The 20691-nt window shown below is 40.2% G+C and overlaps 1 protein-coding gene across 1 annotated transcript in view; it reads right to left on the bottom strand.

The window, feature by feature from the left end:
• The window catches only part of SH3BGRL2 (SH3 domain binding glutamate rich protein like 2), a 43191-nt gene that overhangs the window by 10210 nt on the left and 12290 nt on the right, over positions 1-20691 (bottom strand). The window contains exon 3 of the mRNA XM_013368434.3: positions 8813-8998. Within this exon, the coding sequence (XP_013223888.2) occupies positions 8813-8998 (186 nt within the window). The remainder of the gene's footprint in view (positions 1-8812; positions 8999-20691) is intronic.

Genomic DNA, 20691 nt, shown 5'->3' with positions numbered 1-20691 from the left:
CTATTAAAACTAAGGAGGCATAGAGACACTGGACGTGAATCATCAGTGATGCAGAGATGCTCAGTCCCTCTGGAAAAGTCGAAAAGCCAAAAATACAGGTGATAAATCACAAAGACAAGGGTATGAAAGGTTACCAAGAATGACAAACGCCAGTTAAGAGAATGGTTTGAGGGGATAGAGAAGTGACAGGAGTATAAATAAGGTAAGCAAAAAGCTATTTCAAGTCACAAAAGGCTTCTTAACCGGATAATGGCCATCTGACTGCTTTAGGCCTGGCTCCTCACCCTTAAAGTCAATGGCAGCTTGATCTCCCACCAGGTAGTCTGAGGAAGATACAGCCCCTCTGTGTTACCACTGGAACAGTTACAGCACTAAAGATGCTCTAAGAGCCACTGGGGAATGGATTAGCTGACCTAATAAACTCTTGCTTTGTTGAAAATAAACAAATCTAACTGTACTGAAGTTTCAGCATCTCACTACAGACAAGCAAGACCTTGCTGGTCTTGCATGGCTTAAAGCTCTTGGCTTTCTCTGCTCCTGCTGAGCGACTCTAAACTAGGATAGAGAGGCAAGCCGTGGCTGCAAAGGTCTTCAGGAGCAAAGTTACACCAGGTGGTAACAGGAGACACGGATCTGTGCAGCTCACTGTGGTGGCAGGACGGCTGATTCTAGAGGTGGAGCACAGCAGCCCCATGGAGCACATTGCCAGAGCACACCAAAGACGCTAAATGTTGCATGGTTTCACCAGGAGGTTGCAGTTCATGAAAGAGAAAAGAATGACTAAATACATTAAAGTGGTATTTGTTTCAGAAAAATAGCTAGAGACAGGGAAAATACTCAACAGAAGTAGTTTATATGTTTGACTTGGTTGTAGTCTTTCCTAGGAGTATGCTTATGGCCACTGTTGGGACCAAACTGGGCTAGATGTACCTTCAGTCTCACACATCTAGGGCCACTTACGTTATCTTAAGGTGTATCTTACATGGAGTTTTAAAATAATCAGCAAAGTCAAGTGATATTTTGCACTTAATATGCTGGTAAAAGGAAAAAAAAAAAAAAAAGCACCTTACACTTGCATAGCTTTGTTTTCAAAATCTGAATCCATGCAGTTTATCCTGAAACTAAAAAGTGCTGTAATTGCCTTGGACCTCTTTAAAACCAGATTAACCAAAGACAGGACAACTCTCTTAATGTCTAGATTACGCAGAAATCCCAACAGCCATCCACTGCCCAAATGTTACAGTAAACTAAGAACAGCTTAGTCTTTGAGATAGTGGAGAAGCATTCAGGAAATCTGGATTTAACTTCTCATTATGACACAAACGTCTTATGTCCTTCTGGCATTCACATGGATTCTATGCCAATTTACTCCAGTAGGAAAACTGTTGGCCTTGGGAATTCTCTCCTCTTCAGAAATCCCACTTCCAGGGTATCTTCTCCTTTTCTCAACAGCAACTGCCAAGTTCACAAAGCTCAACTTGGCTACAGCAGTAGCTGTATCCCAGGTGTGATGTGGAGACCTTAAGTGTGCTGTCTTCCTGGTGCTCGGAAGCCAGATCACTGCAGTGATGTGATTGCAGACACTGCCATAATTAAGTGGGCGCAGCATTTTGTTAAGCGTGTACACTGAAGCATGTTTAAATAACCACTGTCACTGCTGGAAGAAACTATTTACTCCACACCAAAGTTAAAACTGGCAGTAAGCCAGATCAGCATAAATAATTATTTGTGCTTCAAGGAACACAACACAAGTGTGGTGGCATTGAGTCAAAGTAAAACATTAACACAAAGTAGATTTCATTTACAATTACCAATTACACAGACATTGTCTATCCATCACTGCAACAGAGATTAGAAGAACGTTATATCTAATGAAGTTTCAAAGACAGTAACTGTGAATAAAATTCCAGTAAGTTTCTTTAAATGAGCAAGCTGGACTTTTTGCTGTTTGCTTTTAGTTTGCAATGAAGGAAAGAGTGAGCTTGTTAAGCATCTCAGGCAAATCCTTACTGCTGCCACACTAAGAAGCAGAAAATCAATCCTTACCACACCAAAAAGCAGAAAAACAAGGAACCTGCCCAAATGTGGCTTGCACTGCTTTTATACACAGCTTTTTAAAATGCACAGATTATTGAACTGCACTTAAAGACAAGTCTATTGGCAAGCTGTATGAATTTGCTTCTCTTTCTCAATATCTTTAATGTATGATTATGATCTCTCCATTCTTATAAAAGGGACAACATAATTGCATTTACAAGTAATAGTGGGGCACTCATAATTTAAACGCATTGAATCAGCACTTCACTACTAACTGAGTTGATACTGTATGCCACTGAGAACGAGCTGTTAGTATCCTTCCTGAAAAGGGCAGTCTAGTTCTCTGGAACAGACGATATTCATTTACTGATCTGATTAGGATTACAATGGAAAGCTCTTACTCAGCTCAGCTCTCCTTGGAGAATGTGTGTGCATGTTTGAGTCTTTTTTTAATATTATAAATAAACACAAAAATAAGATGTCTGCACAACACAGGACAACCTAAACATGACAGTTTTCAATTACCTAACCTTCTGATAAGATCTCTGCACAGGACTTTTAAAGAGCTTACAAAATTGATTCTAGAAAGCAACCTTTTACTCCTCTTCTAAGGGCCAGATGTTTATGCCAGTAATCTCTTTAGTTGTAGGCTTCCAGAAACAAAGGCTTTAATAAAAGGGAGCAGATGTCAGCTCTATTGTTTGGACAGTACATGTCACACTCCAGCTGATGTGATGTTTGCCATTCCTTCAGCAACCGTGACAGGGTACACAGACATTAACTGCCTAAGAACCGGTATCCCTCACCTCTAAGGCAGTGAGCTCAAGTGCAGAAGGGCTTCCCTCAGCCAAACGCTGAAGACCTCAAACCAGCACAGAGCCCACCTGGGGCAGCACAATATCCAGGGAGTCAGTGGTAGAATCAGTATGAACTATGGATGATAACAGGTGTCACCTCCCCCTTTGAGCACCTTCCACTCATCACGTTATTTTACAAACTGTTTGGATAAGAATATTATCAAATCAGACCACAACAGGAATTTGAGAAGAGGGAGGGATGGGAAAGTCAGGGAATTAACTATGGCAGTCATCCTTTTCCGTGAGATCATGGCTCAAAGACATAAACTGACCATACTGCACAGTAGCTCTGCATCCACATAGTTTAACTTTGGACACGTTTTATGGTAGCTGTAACTTCATGAGGGACACAACAACCACATGTTGGTTGGTTTTCCTCTTAGAGCATTTTACCCATACCTATATCAGGTGACCTCTCAGAGCATTAAATGACACACAGATTTCCCCCTTCCACTTGTTTATTTTAGGAATTGGGCACTGGCAGAATTATCTTTCAACATTTCCTTTTTCTGTGGTCCCTTCAGAGAAGAACAGAAATGGGAAGCTAGTAAAGAAAGAAAACACACCAATTGTAATGGCACTGAAATATTTTAATGCCATTTCTACTTATAAATTTATTTTAACTTTGCTATATCTTCAAAGTGTTTCCTAGAAAAGAATCATATTAGCACGATGACAAGTAGAACAGTAATGCACTGAATTGCTTAGTTCATCCTGGTTGTTCTCTGATAACAGTCCTGGCCTTCTCTAGATATTGTTCCAGTACACTGCTGCATCCATATTCTGTGCAATATTACACATCCTCAAAGTATTGCTGCCACTTAGCTTTCTTATCCTTTCCTCCTATATCACATATATCCTGTATTTTAGTAGAACTGGCCCTTTATAAAAGACTTTAACCAAAGTAGTCATGACACCTTCAAGAATCAACCCCTTTTCTTCAAGAAAGTATGGCACAACAGGAAGTTTCCATTCCATGTAAAGAATTAGGATCCCAAGCAAAATTGATAGTAATTAAGTCACACTTACTGACTATTCACAAGTTCTGCAGAACAATAATGTAATAAATATAAAAATAAAAAAGCAGTTTTGCAGTATTTTCTGCTATATCCTGTAAAGGTGACAATTCTAATTTTTATATGGGTCACCTTTAAGTGTTTTAAAATAATGATGGGACAAATAATTAATCAAGAAAGTTTCACGATCATTAACAGCTGTTATATGGTCTCTGAGTAATTCACACTAACTTTTAACTAGAGATTATTACTCTTCCGAAGACAGATCTGGACCAACAAGATGCCGAGTTGGGTAAGACATCTCCAAGGGTACAGGGAACTGAACGCAGACTTGCTGAATGCCAAATTAGCCTCACAGCTGCCCTGGCTCCTGAAGTAAACACACTACAGCAGGCACACTAAGGTGAATTCTGCCACGTTGCTTGAGGATCTAGAGAGAGAGTTCAACCTCTCTATATCTGTAGGCATCAGAATAGTGACAAACTCCCCAATGACAGGCCAGGGCAGAAACTGCAGTGGCTTCTAGACAGTTTTCTTAAACCTCTCCTTCCTCTTCTTTCTCTTATCAGTGAGTAGTTACTGATTTGTCATTTGACACATATAAAAACGGAAGAAAGAGAAAAGTGTACGAATCATTCCAGGATCTAAAAAAAAAGAGAGAGAGACTGATACTTAACAGTGCAAAGAAATCAGTGCCACAGTAATTGCCCATGCACTGAATGGTTTCTTGAGAACACTGCACCTCTTTCAGCAGCCTATTTTGTTTCTTTCTTGTCTATAGGCCTTCGCTGTTTTGATGGAGTTGATACTCATATATTACATTTCAGGGAAGGACAATAAATATCACATATCTCTGTCTCCACTGCTGCCCCCTAGGCACTCTATCAGGACCTAACCTAACATTCTAAACCATATGAGCAGCTTCTAACAGAAAAAAGAGTCAGCCTGCTATGTAAATATTTTCCCTTCAGCTCAAACTCCCACCTGGAAACAGATTTCATTTTAATTTTCGTTGCCCTAAATTTCACATCAGCGGCAGATTTCTGCATATTTCACTAGGAAGTGGAAATTTCCAATCTTTTGAAAGATCCAGGAGTCACTTCTAGTCTAACAAGGGAAAATATCAGAAGTAGAAAGCTGCTGTGTGGAGTCCCACAAGACAAGACACAGAAACTGACACAGACAAAGGTGGATTGAGTCAGTTTACAGAAATGAAAGTCATCCAGCTGGCCGTAGACATTACTGAAAGAGAAAGGTGCCAGTGCTCTGTCTCCACACTGACTCAGAGATGCTGGCACATGCCCTGTAAGGGTGGCTACAGCAACAGAAGCTGACTAACTGGCAGCACAGAGATAAGTCCATCTAGGCTGCTGTGTCGCGGCAAGATATTGCTGCCCGAGTAGAATCACAGAATCATTTTGCTTGGAAGAGACCCTCAGGATCATCAAGTCCAACCATAACCTAAATCTAGCACTAAAACCATGTCCCTAAGAACCTTGTACAAATGCCTTTTAAACACCTCCAGGGAATCGGGCAAGACACAACTGGTTTCAATGTCCAACAACCCAACCCATCAGCTCCTATTAAGGCTCTATTTGTCCTTTTTTTTTTGTTTGTTTGTCTTTTCCAAATTATCTCCACTTTTTTTTTATGTAAAGTGCACAAGTTCCCTCTTGGAACATGCACTAGGCACTAACATTTCCTTACTCTTACTTACATAGCACTAACTAGAGCAAGATAATTGTACTAAATTTAGGTTTACGCTACTATAAATTAGAAGAGTGGGTTCATGTGTCTGATTTGTCTGAAATGTAGACTCTCTTTTAACACACAATGTTACATTGATGTCACTAAGATGAAACAACATAATAATAAAAATATGTAAATTATCACAGTGTCAGTGCTATGACACACCACTGGGTTATCAGTAAAATGATTTGTGTTCTAGTGTGCTCACAGCTTTTATCTTGTTCACAGCAAACAAAAATGGTTCTTGCTGAGTACTTTATTTCAAAATCCATTAGCAGAAAGTGTTACTGGAAAATTGGGGAGTGCACCTCAGAAGACTGAGAAAAGGACATCGATTAATGATCTTATTTGCGACTACACTGACTTCAAAAAATTTCAAGGTCTTGCTCACACTTCAAAACACGGAGTTGTCTGTTGGTAGCAAAAGGATCCCACCCCCTGTGATACAAGATGCTTTGTGAACCAGTAAGCACTGGTTGTCTTTTTGTACCTTTCTCCCCTCTTGCACCAGCTATCACATGTTCAAATGGCTGACACCAATCCATTTTGGATCCCTACCGAAAACAAACTTCCTCTATATCGCAGTTACATTCTGAAAAGTGATTATTTCAAATTGTAATGTCCTAGCCAGAAAAATCTAGTCTGAGATAATACCCTGCGTTTATTGACAAGTTTTCTACTAAAGAGAAAATTAGAAAGGGAAAAAAAACAAACCAAACTAAACAAAAACAAAACAAAAAGCTATTAATGCTTTTAGTAACAGAAAAAACAGTATGGCTATGAGCATGACACTGAGTCATGGCTTGTACACCATATGCTTGTGAACCTCTATTGAAGTAACATGAACAAAATAAAAAGTGTACCTATTTTGCTTGGCCTTGTCTAGCCCCCACACTTTTAGAGGAACAGCAATGGATTTGACCAGTTTGTGTTGTCAGTCAGTCCGTATTGTCAGTAACAATTTATAAGTCAGAATAAGTACATACACAGTTTCTTGGTGAGACTGTAGAACTGGCAGGAAGAAAAACAGTATTTGTTAATAGAGCAAATTGGATTAGAAATTGCCTGGACACAAATCCGGAATGATGAGCCACAATTTTCACTAACTCAACTAACATAAAAATCAGTGGGTATTTTTTCAGTTTAAATTATTTATTAGTGATTTTTTTAAAGTTATTTCTGTCAAGATAAACCACTCACTGTGGACAAGACAAAGAGAGACAAGATGTGCAATGTCCGCTGACTTCATCTAATTGTGATATTTTAACCCTCTTCCCAGCACCGAGCTCCTTTCCCTCCTGCCTAATGTTTTGCCTCCACTCTGTTACCTAAGAACTTCATTAACTAATGCAGCAGGCTAACTGATGGGTGTCAGAAATCCTGCACATACTTCTTCCTACATCCTAGAAAATATAGTTTCTTTCAAAGCATGTTTGCTCTTTAAAGATACTCATGCAGACAGTGAGGTCTGGTAATAAGATTAACTCTGCCCAACCAAAACAGTTATCAGCTGAGCAGAGAGATTAATGAGATCATCTCACATGTTGCATGACATCTTCTTCCTTGCTAATTCCAAAAAGCAATTTCTAAGACTAGGTTAGAACATCCTATAAAGACAAGCTGAAAGGGTAAGAAACAACAGCTGTATCACACAGAACAATGCAAATATTATTTGCAAGTGAGGGGCTGCTCCATAAGTGAAGGTCAAAATCCCTTTTATGTCCTAGCTACATTTCTTTAAATGACATTTCTTACCTGAAAGTAGGAAAATATGAGTTACACTGCTGAGGTAAACAAGCAAGGCCAATACAAAGCACACAGGAGGGATGCTAAATACCTCTTTTCAATAAGCCAGTTAGCTGCTGCATCATGCCAAATCTGTTTGTTGCAGAGGATCAAAAATCCCTTCTTACGCACTTCCTACAGTAAGCTAACAATCACACTGCAGTTGACAGGTTTTCAGCAGATCTGAACGATCCCTCAGCCAGAAGCAGCTTCATCACAGCACTGTCGAGTCTGGCAGGGACTAAGAAGCAGCTTGGATGTATCTTCACCACATTGTAGTCAGAAATAGCCACATTTGCTCTCATCCAGCTATTATAACCACATTTCCCCATTTCATTCTCCTACTGAATTCACAGACAAACCTTACCCAGTCAGTTCCTGATGCAGCCAGGGTGCCACATCAAACCTTCCTTTCTCCTACCAGCCAGTCTAACAGGTACCTCAAACCTGCCTGCTAAAGGATGTACAAGTCACACGGCTGATGTATGAAAAGATGCAGCAAGGCAAAGAGGGCCCAGCTGCAGTCTTTTTACAACATTTTTTTCAAAGGTAAGTAAAAGTTCTGGGAAGATTCTCCCAGACTACAACATGCCCAAGACTCAGAGCTGCAGTGTAACAGGCTCATTAAGCAGAAGAGTAAAATATTCATATGCTGCCATTCTTAACATATCAAAGGCTACCACTTCAGCTTGCACTTGTGGATGGGGAACTTATTGCAGTCTCCATCATCAAAGTAAACAGTCCACTCCTCGGTCTGTTGTCAGATTCACAGGCTCTCATGCTTCACAGTCTTTCAGCAGAAGAAGACAAGTCTCAAGCTGTTTTGCTTTAGGGGAAAATAAAACTATTCTACAATTTTAACAGCAAATAGTTTTAACTTATCCTAGAGGCTCTGATTGCATAAAGGCTCTCGGAGCATAAATGAGATTTACACTATGACAACAGCAGAGAAGGAGCTTAATTACAATGACAATATAACTGAATCTAGCCAACGTTCTCATTTACTGTGCCAAAGATTTCCTTCTGAATTTTTATGCTTGTGCTAGACCCAAGTAGCAAGGAAACCATAAATCCCCAGCTTATAGTGGTGTCACAAGGGACTTTACCATCAACAGGTTGTACATGGAGCGTGTGACATTACAAATTCCTACATTCCTGGAGGGAAACCACTAGCTGAAGATAACCTTAGGATTTACAGATGAACGATCTGAGTTTTCACTGTATGATTGTTACCTGATCCTATTGTCCCAAACTGTCACCATTAATTCAGATACTACTAAAGAAAGCTCGACAGCAAGTCCTAGCCTTTTAAATGAGCAGCAGGGTATACTAGTATATCAGCTGTTGACAACCGTAACAGCTACTTACCCCACAGTACCGATCATCACTGAATATCTGTGGTGGCAGTGGGTTGCCTTGCGCGGGCTGCCTATCCTCAGGAATATTTTTATACATCCATTGTCTTTTCTCCTCTGACATCGTGATATCCACTTCTTCAAACTCTATGCGGTTGGCTTCCAGAAACCTCACCACATCTTGCTGTCTCTTCTTTATCTAGATGAAAGAAAGAAAACAAAAACAATACTCAAAGCAAGCCCACCATAACCCAGACATGCTTACTAACCTTAGGACATTCCTCCTCTTGCTTTCATGGGATGGGAAGTCACAAACTCAGAAGACAAAGGAGAAATTTTTTTTTCAGTTTCAAGTTCATAGAAGTTAAACACTGCCATTTCTCTACAGGTTGGCAACCGTTATTCTTCACCTCATTTCTAGAAGGCAGTGTCTTCAGTTCAGCTGTGAGAATTTCAGCCTTTACCCTTTAAAGATGCTTTAAAAAAAAACCACAAACAACCAATCCTGTATGGGACTTTTCAGAAGTACGAGTTAAAAGAGGCAGCTGGTTTTCAAAGTCATTAGGGGCTACATTTTTTAAGTTGTGTACTAGAAATGCAAGGTAAGCAAACTGGCAAGTTCCAGAAGAATCTACTACTATAAGTGTTCATTGAGATAAACATGTCAGTACATCTGAAAAAATCCCACCCCAGCTACACACATTTTTGTTTTCCTAGACACCTACACATCTTTTAAAATGCAGCTTGACAGTTCCCTGAGCAAAGCTTTTTGAATCTTTAATTAAGAGTGTCTGTCTGCATAATACACATACCTAAAAATAAGTGTGATCTCGTTTCTTGAAAATCAACTTCATTCCAAAAAAAAAAAAAAAAAAGGGCAAAAAAAGCATGAGCTTTGTACTTTTGTACTAAATGTATGGGGGTTTTACCCCTCAAAGAGATTATCATCTTTATACAAAAGCCTAACACAGGCAGGATACTGGCAGTTCTTAGCTCGTTGCAGCTGACTAAGATCAAGCCTTAACAGCTCACTGGGCTCCCAGCAGATACACTCAGGTGAAGACAACTTGTGCCTCAAACAGGACTTCATCTCAAGATATAATAGCAACCTTTGAAATGAAAGTCTGCAGAGCTGAGGAAAGCTACCTAGGCTAATTCAGCTAGGTCTGCTCTGCATTCCAGACTGTTCTTTTTGCATCTACTTAATGAAAAGATTTTTCTTTTTCCAGAAAGGAATTATACATTATAAGCTGTATTTTTCACAGCTATCGTCAACAGCATTATTTGAAGAAAAAAATAGAGCTTTAATAATTTTACGGTATTCCTGAAGTGTCAGATCCACACAGTTGCTGACTGGCATAAAGCCCAGGTGGATGAATCATGCCTGTGGGTATCATATGACCTAGATACTACTTGGAAATTAGAGGATTTTTAAACTGCATATGCTAGTTGTTCTTGTCACACAACCCAGCCTGTCTCTCTAAATACAGCACAAAAATAGATAACTTTTGGAGCTAATGCTGATGGAATCATGGTTTCATTGAAATAAGAGGCTAGCCATCCCAAGAAACTGCAAAAATAAGGCTCTTAACTGATTAGTGCCTTTCTTAAGAAGTGGGCTGTGTAGTAAGTTTGTGTCTCAGTATCTTATTCTTTTTCCTTTTCTTACATATACTGATGGGGTTTTTCAGGCGTATGTGAAAGGATCACTTATTCATACAGAAGGCAGCTCCTAAAATTGTGTGCAAATAGTATATTATCAACAACAGCAAAATTACCGCATCATCATCACTGCTGGTACTGAACACAACATGTCTTTCACTATCTCCCTAAAAATTGCAAAGACAAATTCTGCTGTCAATGTAGAAGTGAACGACGAAAATATTTTCCTCTCTCTTTCACTAAAAAAAGCTGCAAGAGAGACCCAAAAGAGAGAGACAGATATTTTCCTAACATGAATATTGAGTATTTGTTCAAACAGAAAAGAAACATCTAAAATGATGTGTGGGAGAGTTCATTTCCTTATACTGGCACACTGCTAAAACCAACATGAATTCCCTCCTGCACTGGTCAGAACAACTAGCAAACTACATAGTGCCTGGGCCAGCCCCCTGGCCCTGAGGCCAAATGGCATCATCTGGCCAAGCCTATTAAACCTGCAGCCTCTCAGAGCAGCTGCCTGCGAACTGTACACTGGGAATGATCCCTGGCATGCTGTAACATCTCGATCACAGCCACAAACTGCTCATGAGACTATAAGTCAGCCCTGGCCAAAGCTGTCTGTGCCACCAACCATGCTGCTAACCGTGTCACAGACCCAGAGCGCTCTGGTGCTCAGGCCCAGGCCACGGACCAGTACACAGGTATCCACCTGTTCCCAGTCTCAGCTGCCGTCTTCCAGGAGTCTGTACACTGGGCATAAGTTTAACTGCAAATTAGATTTAATCAGATCCCTAATATTTTACTGTTCCCACCATGAAAATTCTCCCACAAACCCACATTTCTTAATCTCTCCTTTTTATTTTTTATAAAACTAATTAAGATGTTGAAGTGAAATAAATTGTGGTGGGTTTTTTTTAGCCAGAAGCCTTGCAATTCTCCACATGACATCTGCATGGATTATCAGTCATGGATGTGCCAGCTGTATAAATGTAAACAAAATACCCAAACATTTTTAGCCAAAAAAGTAGCATCTTCTCCCGCAAGTGATTTGATTCAAGCCTGTCAACTGAAACAAGAGCATTAGTTACATTTAAAATCCTATTAAATTATGCCTTGTTGTTTAAGATAGATGCCCAGAGCATCTGGCACAACAGAAGCCAGCTGATTATTCCCCAAGAAAACCACAGGACCTTTGTCTTGTTCTCCAACTGGATCTGTGCCGCAGGAGTGCGTCAGCCTCACAGTCCTGCCTGCAGCTCTCATCCATGGCTACTCCAAGCTCTAAAACCTTCCAGCATTTGACTACACGAAACACGGACCAAAGACAACACGGCACAAAGAGCAGCATCCGTTCTCCCTTCCTCACTAGCCTGCGCAGAGGAGTCCTGTCAACAGCCCAGGGGAGAAAAATACATCCTCATTTGACAAACTATGCACATGGATACTTCAGTCATCTTTGTGAAACTCAGCCTTGTACTTTGCTGCTTCCAAGGTTTCCAGAGTGTGATGCAGCTGAGAGGAACCTGAAAAAAGTATTCTTATAGTCAGAGATACCACATTCAGAAAAACTTAGCTCATGGTTATTCACACACCACTTTGGGAAAGCATCTCTATTCCTACAAGATGGATTGCTTTAGTATCAAAATGTTTTGATTTAAATACATTTCAGCACACCAGATGACACTGCAAGATACACCATCAAAATCTATATCCATTGTGAAGTTTCAGAGGAAAATCTTTACATAATATTATCCTAATCTATCTTTAATGCTGTGAAGAAAACTCTGATAGAGCTATTATAATAGTCTACTATCACAATTTGATGTTTGTCTCCCATATTTTTAGCAGGGTGACTGTTTTCTGAACATCATTTCTCTGGGTTTGGTTTTATTGTTAATCTACATTTCTATTCACAAAAGTAAAACGGGAAAAAAAAACAGCGACATCTCCATTTTATCCCAGTATGTAAAGCTGGTCTCCTTATTAGGATTAAAAGACAGCAAAAATAGGATGTTCATTTTGATATACAAAAACTGCTAAGATGAGTTAATAACTTATTCAGTAGCTAAATTTATAAAGAAAGTCTATCACAGCTTTCTGCCCTAGTTTTCATTTCTTTATATTGATTTGCAACAGGCAACAGGAGGATACACTTTCAGGTTGCTTTGGAGAAATACGTCAAAGACCTGGCCAGGTGGGTCCACTGGGATTATTTGTTCTGACCTTCAGCATCCCTGAATTAATTCCTCTTAGGAGTAAAGAGTTTCTCTGGATTTTTTCCCCCCAAAGCTTCATTCCTGAACTGATAATAACAGAGAATCTGCTAGTCTTTGTAAATTGCTCTCACAGTTAACTCCCTTCACTTAAAATATTTGCTTGCTTCTGTTGAGAATTCACCTCATTTCCAGCTTTCAGCCACTTTTTATATCTTTAGCTAGACTGAAAACTCTTACGTTACAAGATTTCTGTTCCCCACACAACTAATACATGGGAGAAACAGATCTCCCAGCTAACCTGATCAGTAATCTCTGGTAAAAAGAGAAATCTTACTGCTCATTTAACAGTAAAATATCAAAATCAGGATTTTACCGTCATAAATCATATCCAGACTGGAGAAGAAGCTTAGCAAAATCAGATCTCATCCTCTATACAGAATTCCCTGGAAGGTTCTCAGCACTTTCAACAGGTCACAATTTCCTTCTTTTTACCGTCTCTATGCTTCTTGAACTCATTTTCAGAACATCTTCTGCACTAGAAAGGCTTGCCTACTGACAGATGCTGAACTAGAAGAACATATCATGTGGTCTCTGCATTACTAAATGGCAGCAGCATTTCACTATTCTACACCATTTTAATGAAGATACTCTATTACACTGCAAAAATCTCACTAGTCCATGATTTATCTAACCCAAACAGGATAAATGAATATTACTTCTACTGTACTATAGGCAAGATGACTCAAGTAGCAGTAATAAAAGGAACTGTGAAATAGCCACGATTAAAGAGAACTTCTCTGCCTTATTTCATTGGTCCAGTTAATATAAATGGGACAAAGCAGGCACATTCTCAGTTTCAAATCTCTTCATGTTGTCAGCAGGCATGTTGCTGAGCAGCTGGTGCCCACAAAGCGGTCACAGGATGTTGGTCTTCTGCTCTAGACTCCCAGCCTTCTGGACATAAGGCATCCCCTGGGCTTCAATCTTCCTGCCTGCAAGTGGAGGGAACGATGGCAGGTACCGCTCCATGCATTGGCTGGTGAGTGAGATGTGCAGAACTGACTGTCCTACGACCTCTTCATCCCGGAACTGAAGTGACTGAAATCCTAACCTGAACTTTCCACTCATTCCAGACAGATCCCGAGCACAAATAGCTTGCTTTCTAACACAAAATCCCATCCCCAAAATATTCAGACCACACACACTGAGAATAAGGCCTTATGATAAATATCTTCTAAGCTGGCTTGTCAGATAACAAACACATTTTACAAGTCTGGCGTTTAACATAAATAGATAAATAAATAAAAAATATCAAACGAAAACAGAATGCATGTCTAAGTCCACCTCAAAGACTTGTTTCACAGACTGGTATGTGTCTATCTAGACTTATGCTTCTAAAGACAGAGATGGTACTGCTGGTTCCCTTCCTTCTCTTTCAATCTGGTCACTCTTTCCTGGTGCCTGCCCTTACTCCAGAACCGCAGCAGCTACGTTACCTGACTCAGCTGAAAACTGAGTGTATTGCATTTTGCAGGGGCACCTTTAGGGTGCAGTTTGATGATACAGCTAAGCAGATCTCACCGCTGGCTGTCACTGAGATGACACTATGTTCCTCCCTCCTGCCAAGCAGCTCCTGCAGCTTTCCTTGCACAAGCATAATGCAGGAACCAGGAGAACAAGGGGAGAAGCATCAATAATGTCAGCACCATAATCTCACTGGTTTCTATCAGTAGCAAAACCACACCCTGAGAAAATGGCTCAGCAGAAACTGAAGCATGACCAGCTACAGGTATTTGAAATATGAACTGCATAAACAGCGTTTGTGTTACATAAACACAAGCTCCAGCTTACTCCCACAGCTGAAAATATCAAGCAGGAGCCTCTGCCTTCACAAGTCATGCAAATATAATCAAAGGGACTTCTGCAGTGTCACAGGCAGATGTAATACTTACTGCAGAGGATTACTAATCTTCATTTCTCATACAGATGAGGCTTAATGCACACTCCCAGATAATGAGATACTATGCTCTAACAGAGAGATCCAAACCCTAACCACATCAAACAGAACTCTTAACAGTGTTAACTGCAAATTACACATACCTTCCTTAGAAAAGCAAGAAGGCAAAGCCTCTTACAAACACAATAAGCAACATCTGCATTCTTTCCTTCTGCTTCCACTGTGTTTCTGCTTTCATACAGAAGCAATGAAAAACAACCTCACACATCCACAAGGCTGACATGCAAAAATCCTCAAGGTCCTGTTAAATTTGCAACCTGTAGCAAAAGAGACTCTCTGCCAAATTTCTCTTTCTTTGCCTGGCTTAGGAAAGCAGAGCACGACTGACCCCCCGGCAACTTCTACTGCAGAGAGATGGCAGCGCTGTGACAGACCTTTACAAAGGTTCCTATGATTAATTCATTGTTCTTGTCAAAGGGAAATACAACTCAGTTATATATAGGGAAAAAGGAGATGAGAAGCTGTGGTGAGGTGAAGGAAGGCAATAAAGAAGAAATTTTAAAAATAAAAATTAAAAAATCAGCATTGCATAACTATTCCCAAAAGCCAAGTGGCTACCTGTGGTAGCAAATATTGCATTACACGCAATTAGAAGGAAATCATGTCCTCAGAATCGACCTCCAAATAGCTGAAAATATCTTCAACACTTCATCCTCAAGAAAATGTTTCAATATCCTAAAAATTGACCACAGAACGTTTCCATCTGAAAAGAAAGAGAACAGTCCCTGAACAGTGGCCCCACGCAGTCTGCACTGCCCTGGTCTCCCCCGAGCAGCAATCTTCTGCTGGCACACAGAGACATAATTAAGGACACGCTATATGAAATACTCTGTTGAACTGGGAGGGCAATCAGCTTTATGCAAAATAAGTGTGCAGGTCCCTGGGAGCTGCTGAGACTCTGCTTAGCGAGGCAATCTGCAGATCTTTACCTCTGTGCAAGATACGTATGGTATCTTTGCAAGAGTCTAGCATTTAAGAAATGCAACTAAAATCTGAGCCAGGTTTGCTTTCTAAAAGACTCCTACCCACAAGCAGTCAGCAAAGGAAAACATGGTATTGTCTTTTTTCTATAAAGCTACAAAAAAATAGTAAATTGCTCCAAGCCCAATGCCTGCTAACCTTGTATTTTCTTTGTCAGAGGTTGCACTATGATAAAATGCCTTTAAATCTATCACTGTGTATGTATAACTATTGCAAGCTGAAGGGAAGAGTTTCTTATTTAAGATAGTTTGTAAGAAACCATTGTTCTCTGTGCAAGTAACAAGGTAACACTCAGAAAAACGAAGGAGTCTTTAGCAAATACAGATACACAAAACACGAGATGATGGGAGTTTCCTCAGGGGTTCACTGTGTATTATTTCAGCAAGCATAAAGGCAAAAGGAGAGACAGAAATGGAACAAACAGAAAAAGGGGAAAGACCAAGAAAGGAAAAAGAGAAGGTTCTACAGAAATATCAGCCACAGGCAGTGCCAGGCTGGGCGCCTTCGAGCTGCGTGCAGCTGAGAAAGCCTCTAAAGTCACTCCCAAATAATTTTATTTCTTCCGTATTTCAGGAAATGAGATCTGTCGATGATGTACACAAATGAAGTGATTCTATCATTATTTGCTTATTGCAGTAGGAACAATGTATTTCCTACAGCATTGAAAATCCACATACATACGAGTTTCTGATGGACTGGAAGAAACCAGATGCTACGAGACCCAAATCTTGGCTCATTACTTCCCATCAAAAGAATAATAATATAATTGAAGCTGCGTCTATCTTCCAGTTAATGACGGGAATTTGTGTTCCACTGTATCAATGTGAAACCAAAAAGCCAGCACTGCTTGTGGAAATAAAAAATGGCTAAAATGAAGTGAAGATTTAAGACTTTGCAATAGGAACTGAAGCAGAACTTGGAAGTCTTGTGGAGTGCATAGGCAGTCAGCTCCAAATCAGAGAGACCTTGACAGACCAGCAGCCAGAGGGCTCCGCACAGACTGAGAAACACAGCACGAGGATTCCCAGACTGGCCTGGCCAGCAGCAGGCGACTGCCAGGTACAAGGTCAGAATGCGCCACTGGTTGTTCTGGTGGGGAAGTTCACAAAACCTGCTACTGGTTTGGATTGTAAACTACAGCAAGAGCTCCATTCTGTGGAATTACACTAGCCCGAAAAGATTTACATTTCTGTTTGACAAAGTGCATGCTTTGCATGATATTTGTGCTACAGATACAGGACCTTTCCTGGTCATATGTATCTTCTTGTGAGGGCACTGAAAAGGTGTACTGGTTCTTCTTTGGCTGGGCCTCTAGCTACAACACAAGGCAGATTGCCAGAGCATGCTGGTAACTTGGTCTGGTTTTAAACATGTCTCAGACAACAGTGAGCCAAGATGTTTCAAAATTGTTAGAATTATGTGTTGTTGTCTTTGTTTTGGTTTGTTTGTTTGTTTGTTTTTAAGTGAGGTTGGGGATTCTAGTGGCTAGCACAAAAGATGAGACACTTTGAGAAGCCTACAAGATTTCAGGGATTCATAAAGCATATTCTCAGCTATCAAATACTTCTGATGGAACCATCCTGCAGGACTAGAATAATTCATATCAAAAGACTTGTAATTCAAACCCTAGCTGGCAGCTAACTTCTTTCAATAGATAGATGGTTTTGTTTGCAATTTACCATATGTTTCAGTAATTTGAGGGAGTGGTAAAAGAGAAAGTGTTATTTTCACGCATTTTTCCAACAGAAACCTCTCAAAGTTGCCAGAGAATAATTTAAATCTCCTATTTAGCATTCTACATTTAACTATTCTCTTTTGTCAAAACGGCATATTTATAGCAAGTATTTTGCATCATGAAAGAAACCCTTTCAACAAGCAACATCTATATTCCCCTTCAAAATGTACACTACACATAAACACAAGTATGATAACTGCAATCCTTTAAATTCAGCTGCTTTTCAGTACCTCCTAATTAAATGTTAGTGCTCTGATCTCTATGCTATATTACATTTATTCATATGTTTATTTCTTTTGATTTCTGTAAGTTATTTGACTCTGAAGAATATTCTTTGCTTCCCAATAAAGTCCAAGTCCCGGTTCAGCAAGGTACTTGAGAATTGTCAGGTTCTGAACTATCGGAAACTCAGTCCATAGGCCTGCAGTGAAGAACAGAAAATTGACCTCTGAACCTCCGAGGTCCTCCTGCAGAGTTAGGAGAGCAGGGAATAGTTTGGTGTCTTGCACACCGAAGTCCAGCACTGCTACGGCTGAAAAACTGCAGAGATTTAAGAGAGATCACTTTGTTAATGTGAATCAAGTTTGCTTGGTAGGATTATGATTGGGGGGGGGGGAACATAACTATGTTTTGTTTCTTTATTTTTTTAAAGTGTGTTAAATATTTGGTAGTTGTTTAAAATTCACTGATATAGCACTAAAGAGAGTGGTTTTATTTGCAGGTTTTGGAAAGCAAGCAAATGCTATAATACCTGTATGAGTCAGCTGAGTGTGCCTTGGCAGCCAAGAGGGCAAAGCACATCCTGGGTGCATCAGGCACAGCGTAACCAGCCAGTCAGAAGAGGTGACTATGCCACTGTGTTCAGCATCGGTGTGGCCTTGCCTTGAGTACTGTGTGCAGTTCTGACCCTACAATTTAAGAAGGATGTGAAGGTGCATGTACATGTCCAGAGGAAGGCAACATAGCTGGTGAAGGGGCTAGAAGGAATGTCCTATAAGGAGAGGCTGAGGACTTTGGGCTTGTCTAGTTTGGAGAAAAGGAGGCTGAGCGGTGACCTCATTGCTCTCTACTGATATCTATTCATAGGATGTGTGGCAATGGTTCGAAGCTGCAGCAGGGGAGGTTTACACTGGACATTAGGAAGCATTTCTTAACAGAGAGGGTGATCAAACTCTGGACCAGGCTTCCTAGAGAGACGGTCGATGCCCCAAGCCTGTCAGTGTTTACGAGGCATTTGGACAATGCCCTTAACAACAGGCTTTAACTTTTGGTCAGCTCTGAAGCGGTCAGGCATTTGGACAAGATGATCACTGTAAGTCCCTTCCAACTGAACTATTCAATTCTAAATTCTGCAAAGACAGACAGAAGTTTAAAAGCAAAAAAAAATCCCTCTAACAAGAAATTCACATGTGTGTCCTATTATGTAACATGCTTATCACCTAGATTTTTAAGACAAAAAACACACAATTGGTGTTTTGTTTTTTTTTTGTGACATGGTGAGTCAGCAAAGCAGTGAAAGTGTTGTGAACTAGTTCTATGTATTTATCAGTCACACTGTTTTGTAACAATGAATAAAGCATCCCCAGCTGTATTTGCTGTACCTACTTCAAATGAGATATAAAAGCAAATCTCTTGACAATAAAAAAATAGGTCATGTTTCTTCCTTCTCATTAGCTTTAAGCATCAAAACCCAGTGGCATAGGAATATTTATCTATTAGAATGGATAAAAACATCTAGCAGCCCATAAGATGTAACAAGTAATTAGCCTTGTTTTGTCTGGGCAGGGTCCCAGTTCTGTTAGCTCAAGACTTAAGCCCCACTGGCCATCTCCTGCCCTACCTGTGAGGCTGCACTCTCTGTATTCTGTCACTCAGGACTCAGAGCACAACACCCAGTTACACCCAACTGCAGCTCCAGCTGTTTCTGAAACGGGAGCTAGGTGATGAACAATGCGGAACCATAAGATGCCACATGCAGCAGAGTCTCCTGACAGTATGGGAGAGTTTTTAAGAGACATTAAGGCAAGCTCCAAGACTGCAGTACTGTCTAGCCCAGCAGTGGCATACTGGGTTTCACAGAGAACCCTGTTCCCACATAAATGTAAAGTCACATCCATATTTCTCCCCCACAGCTATTAATCCCTCCCCCCCCATGAATTTGAGACACCTGGAAAAAACATCTAGCCTTTCCCTACAAAGGACAATGCTTCCATTTATTTGTTTTCTTACCCTGAATGATCAGAGATATTATGATTCCAAAATGTTCCGACGAATTTGAAAAACAAATTTGTGAAATAAAGCTGTCAATACTTTCACTATTTTCTCCAGCTACTATCCGCACAGCACAGATGTGTCATTCTGCCAGCTACAGATAGACACACCCCTGATAAAACACTTAAAAATAACAGCAGTAACAGCAGTGCAAGTCATTTAGAATTTGTTGTGCTAAGTTTTTACAGATATGTACAGGTTTTCCCAGCAGTATATGAAACGGCAACAGAAAAATGCATCTGTGACTCTAGACAAATGTCATATTTCAGATAAAATTGGACTATACAACTGCAAAGTTCTATCAGTGTGTTTTTGTAAGTCTAGGATGAAGGATTTTGTTGATATCATTCCCTAAAACAGGGCTGACTGCCACTGCTATTATTCAGATCAATAACAAAATTACCTTTGACTCAACTGAGAGCAGAATGAGGCTTCTAACTTTATTAACAAACGTCAATGTTAGTTCTCTTTCAACAAATGCAACTATATCTGTGTAACCTGCATGTTCTTGCAGCTCTGTATGTGCAAATTGCCTTCTCTTTTGTACTCCTGTGGTCTCACTTCTTAGTGACTAGCTGTGTCCCCAAACACAGCAGCTATCTGATTATTATCCCATAAACTGCAGACGTATCGCCTGTAAGGTCAAGAAGAGTCACCTCCACATAGCCAAAGGTATCACTGAATACCATGGTGAATAAACCCACAGATTTTCAGACTCCCTTGGGGTCTGATGCTGGGAACCTTTACTAGAAAGTAGACCTTGCTGCAGGTAAGCCAGTTTCACCAGTAGAAAGGACTACTTGCACATCAGGGCCTTCTCTGATCAAAGACTGGTTTTGTATCTCTTTTCTAACTAAAATTAGCTTCCTAGCAGGTCCCTAGTGAAGAATGTGATGTTATCTAAATCTTTCAAATGTCATTCCTTTCTCTGCTTCTATATAAACATATCAGATCACTCAATTAGAGACGCTTCAGGAAGACTGGCTGACCTTAGGAGATGCAGATCTACA

The sequence above is a fragment of the Columba livia genome, chromosome 3, assembly GCF_036013475.1.
Source record: "Columba livia isolate bColLiv1 breed racing homer chromosome 3, bColLiv1.pat.W.v2, whole genome shotgun sequence".
NCBI lineage: Eukaryota > Metazoa > Chordata > Aves > Columbiformes > Columbidae > Columba > Columba livia.
Note: the sequence above shows the minus strand (reverse complement) of the source record. Positions and strands in the feature narration are given on the sequence as shown.